Here is a 5,081-nt window from a genome sequence, read left to right on the forward strand (position 1 = left end):
ATGAAATGTAGATGCAAAATGCAAAAATGCATGAAATGTTTGAGGCATTGATCCGAAAACATGTATATTATTATAAATAATCCTTATTGGGACATAAGTGTTTTATCTTTTAAGAGACAATAAACATATTTAAAGGTACATACGGACTAAATCTTTTAAACCAGAAACAAGTTGACTAGTCTTATCCCTTCATCTGTCACCGATCAAATACCCTGCCGAACCGCTCCGGCTTCTCTGGCCAAATCGTGCAAGTGACGAGCTGATTTTTGTACATGTTCCCAGAAGTATTGAATGATTGCATCTCTAGCTTTCATCCTTTGCTGAACATGTTTTATAACGGAAACGCCATTGAAATCATCCATTAAAGGGATTATCTAAAGTTCATTCGATTGTTTCTTGAATTTGTCGACAATGGCTTCCAATTCAACTATCGTTTTGTCATCTTGTTCTTGTTGTCTTTGAATGGACTCTCGAGGTCAGTAACCTTTTTCTCATCTTACCCCTGCCACATTTGTCAACCTATTTTTGAAAAGTTAACTTGTGATGTACTTGATTGTGGGCACCACGTCTTCTTGATCGAATGTGACACATAGTTGCCTTGCAGATTGTCATTCTTTTCTTTCTGAGTCTTTTCTGACCATAGTCGGACTCCTGCATTTTTCACCTCTTGTATTACAACCCCTTTGTCCATTAATGTGAATTATTTACATTTAACGAACACGTTTTTTTGGATCAACACCTCTTTTTGTTAATGATGCAAATGATGAAAATTAAAATAAAAGAGAACAAAAATAAAAAGAGTTTGTGAGGTAAATCAAAACAATAATAAAAAATGAAAAATCCTACCCCAAGTGCTTATTATTCCTACCCGAACATGATCTCTATCCCACATGCTAATTTCAAACAAATTCTAACCGCATATTTGTCTAGTTCGCATGCTTTAAACAGAAAGTAAAGCAGGAAATAAAATCAAAGCAGCCTAGGGTTTGGAATGAGGTTTCGAGGTGGGCTCTAATTCCTTATGATCTCCCGGTTTAGGTTCTAAAAAGGTACCCGAGTTCTCCTTGCTAGTGCCCCCTTGGGCTTGCCAGACCCTTAGTCCTAAGCTCATTACAAGCTTGTGTGGACTATGTTAAACTCGAGAGGAAACATTCCCTTATGCCCGCACGGTGAATAAATTCACACGAAGATATAAGGTATATGAATCCCGAAGGCTACTTGCTAGGCCTGTGCGGTGAATAAATTCACACGAAGGCATCACTTTCACCCCTACTTAAATAGGGTTTAGAACTCGGGTTTAGAGCCTTAAGTAAGAAACAAGCTTTGAAGGCTGAAATCATTATAAAACGGTTAGTATAACTATTTACTTGAAAATATAATCAAAAGTAAGTAATAAGGATCGAAATGATACCTTAAAATTTAAACTTGCCATTTTCGTTAAAAAGACAACTGAAAATTACCTTAGCATGACTCACTTACCTATCTCCAGCGGAGGCTGTCAGAACCGTCTTTCGGTTGGGCCAAAAATTGGGCTTCGACTTGGATTAAACGAATTGGAGTCGCCATCGATCATTTATTTTAAAACAAATGGGTTGATCAGATACCCTATTTCTTACCTGATCCGCGTCTTTCCAAAGATGTGTCGGATTCAGGAGTCGGTTACAGTCAAGGAAGAGTTATCACCATTGAATTGCTCTTTCGGTACTACGTAATTTCTAGTTGTCTTAAATTAAGAAAATTGTAATTTAAAATTAAAAGGTAGAAATACGATCTCAATTACTTACCTTAGATAGTTTTAAAGGTGTGCCCTTAAGAAGGTAGAAAAACCATGTTAGATAAAAATGTAAGAAATAAATAAATAAATAAAATTAAAATGAAGAAAAAACAAATTAAATAAAAGATAAGATAAAGAAAACAAAGATAAAATAGTAAGTAAAATAAATAAAAAATATATAAAAAATAAAGAAAAATAATATATAAATAAAATAAATAAATAAAATAATAATAAAAAAGTAAAAATAATATATATATATAATAAATAAAAACATAAAAAAATAGTATATATATATATAAATTAATAAAACAAATAATAAAAAATAACATATATATATATATGTATGTAATCTAAAAAAATAAAAATATATACTAAAGTAAAAAAGAAAATGTATAAAATGTAAAAAAATATTATATGAAAAAAATAACAAATCAATTAAATAAAATGAGTAATAAGGGAAATATGTGTATAAATAAAGTTAAATAAATAAATAATAATAATTAAAACGTAAATGTAAGGGACCGAATCAAAAGGAAAAAAATATGCACATGCGAGAAATGAACAAATCAAGGTAAAAAAAATGTTACCTTTTATTTTTTTTTTCGAATCGTTTATAATAGCTTTGTCTTTGTATTTTTTTCGTACTTTCCTCTGTATTTTATATGTAAATCATCCGTTATAATAGTGAGTTACAATGACTATTTATAACGCTTGTGGATCCTATTTTTAGGAGTTTGAATCATAGTAGAACTATATCATATTTTTAGGAGTTTGAATCCTAGTAAAATTCTAACGTTATGTTTGTTTTTTAAATCCCACTAAATTAGAGTTGTTGAGAGTATTGTACCCGGACGAAAATGTGTGTTACAGAAAATAAATGAGTGTTTTTAACAAGTCTAAAATTTATGATATTAAAAAATAAATATAAATAATCTAATAAATCGATTAAATATACTTACTCAATTCATTCCTTAGAAAAAAAAAACAAAAAATATAGACTTTAGCTGAGAGTGATTTACGAATAATAAAGTACTGATGTGGGTCCTTAAAATCTTGCATAGATAATTCAATGCACCTTTTTAAAATTTTAATCATGACTAAGATATATAAAAATTCAGGTGCCGAGAAAAAGTAAATTGTTGCTTCTAATTTATTATATTTTTTATTAAATATAAGTTTAATAAAATTCTTTTAATATAATACCTATTAAAATTATAAAAACGTCTTTTAATCAATGAAAAGATGTATATATACTCAAATAAATATTTTGTTAAGTTATAATAAGTTAATAACAATGCCAAAATGTAAAAAATACACAAACTCAGTTTCCAGCAAACGAAAACAAAAACATACAGATTTCCTTTTATCAGAAACGATCGAAAAGAAAATCGTAAAATTCCAAATTACAAACAAAAAACACTTTAAAATCACTGTACAAAAAGGAAACAAAAAAAGTTGAAATTAAACAAAGCTTTGTGATCATACATAAATTATACATTTTCCCCCTTGTATTAAACAACTAATTCGTACCCTTTTCCGCATAGCTATTAGCCAGTGCCAACGCATTGCTCGTAAACTTCTTCACGTTCGCCGCCCTCTCGCACACCGCCTCCTTCATCGGCCCGTCGCCCACATCCTCGAACCCGTCCGTACACGTCTCCTCGTCCGTCAAGGCCGCGCTCATCCACGTCTGGACATTCCCCATTTGGAACCTGAAAGACTCTGAACCGGGAGCCACCAGCTTCCGCATTTGGTTCAAGGAGCCCCGGATTTCATCCACTGCGTCACCCATGTTGGAGAAGCAGTCATGCAAGGCGGAGCTGGCTCGTGTGTCGGCGCCGCAGTATGCTTCGCGGGAGAGGTTAGAGACGAAAGCCGCCATGTGAAGAGCCCTGGAGAGGCTGACGCCAATGGCAGTACGTGCTAGACGAGCTGGGTCTTGTTGGATGGCATTGGCGTAGCCGGAGAGGGAAGCGTAACAAAGGTCGGGGTATAAGGTGGCGGAACAGCTTGTACGGATGAATCCTGTGGCATTTGATGCGGTGGTGCTGGAGTCGTATCCGGCGGAGCTGAGGGCTGGGATTGAGTGGAGATAGAAGAAGAGGAATGTAAGAATGAGGGATTTCATGTCTATGTTTATTTTTAACATTGTTTTTTTTACGAGGATGAAGATAAGTTATTTTGGGATTCGTGTTTCTGTGTGGAAAGCGGTTGCTTTAGGGACGAGTGGGTGAGGACAATGGTACTGGTATTTGTAGACTCGTGGATATCTTCATTTACATTCTTACCCCGTGATTATTTAGTGTATTTTCAAGAATGCCATTGTTGCTTGATATTGGCGGGTACTCTCGATGATTCTATTTTATTATTATATTAATATATTTGAGAATTTATTGTTAACATATTAATTTTATTTAATTTTATTCATAATAATTTTGATTGTCGGAAGTCTCCCACGGAAGTTGCTCTCAACCTGATGTTAGGACAACCTATTATCCTACCTCCTCTTACTCCATTACATATAAGAATATGGTCAACTAATTTGTAAGTTAAAAGCGACAATGAGAAGTGGTGCATGTAAGTGTGAAACCGCAGCATTCGAAGAAAAACTATACTAAAAGAAAATCTTACTTTTAAAATAGAGACTGCTTGGAGGCCACCAAAGCACTCGACTATAAGTCTACATTGGCTCCAAGCACGGACTGCAAACGAATTTAGGATAAAATATTAAAAATAAAAATTAATTAAATATTTCAATTTAAAAATTGATATTAACAAAAACATGCAAGTGGCTCACAAAGAACGTCCACTGTTGATGGACCATAACAAAATATTGTGGTTTGCAACCTAATTCGTCGGGCCAAATTGTAGATCTGTTTAAGCAATGTAAATGCTTCAAGTATATAATAATACAATGCTGTAAAAGAGGCCTTTAACTTGAAGTTAAAGATAAAGACCATTTTATAGAAAATTAGAAATCAAAATATTTTAAATATTGTTTTTAAAATAATTTAAAAAATGATTATGTTAATCCTATCTTTCGTTAACTTATTTATTTTAGTTTGAAATCAAAGTGACGTCAACGTGGTAAGTGGGAATTTTTAAAATTACAAATTTGGAAGTATATTAGTTCGTAGTGGGGGGCGGGTGAAGTAACTGTTTTTTGCCGACCAACATAATATAGAAATTTATTCTTCATGATTTCAATTTTAAATTTAAACATGAATCAATCGATTTCATTGGTAAATATATTATTGTTATTCTTTGATGTTTTGAGCTCCAGTATCATGAATACTAAGAATGTAAG

General features: G+C 32.7%; 1 protein-coding gene across 1 annotated transcript; it reads right to left on the reverse strand.

The window, feature by feature from the left end:
- Window positions 1-3,278: 3,278 nt before the first annotated feature.
- On the reverse strand, window positions 3,279-3,986 carry LOC120134205 (21 kDa protein-like). The gene has a single exon (XM_039150684.1). It carries the CDS (start codon window positions 3,921-3,923, stop codon window positions 3,294-3,296), a length of 630 nt encoding a protein of 209 aa, XP_039006615.1. The 5' UTR covers window positions 3,924-3,986; the 3' UTR covers window positions 3,279-3,293.
- Between the last annotated feature and the right edge of the window lie 1,095 nt (window positions 3,987-5,081).

Source organism: Hibiscus syriacus, unplaced genomic scaffold, assembly GCF_006381635.1.
Source record: "Hibiscus syriacus cultivar Baekdansim isolate YM2019G1 unplaced genomic scaffold, ASM638163v2 tig00110597_pilon, whole genome shotgun sequence".
NCBI classification, from domain to species: Eukaryota; Viridiplantae; Streptophyta; class Magnoliopsida; order Malvales; family Malvaceae; genus Hibiscus; species Hibiscus syriacus.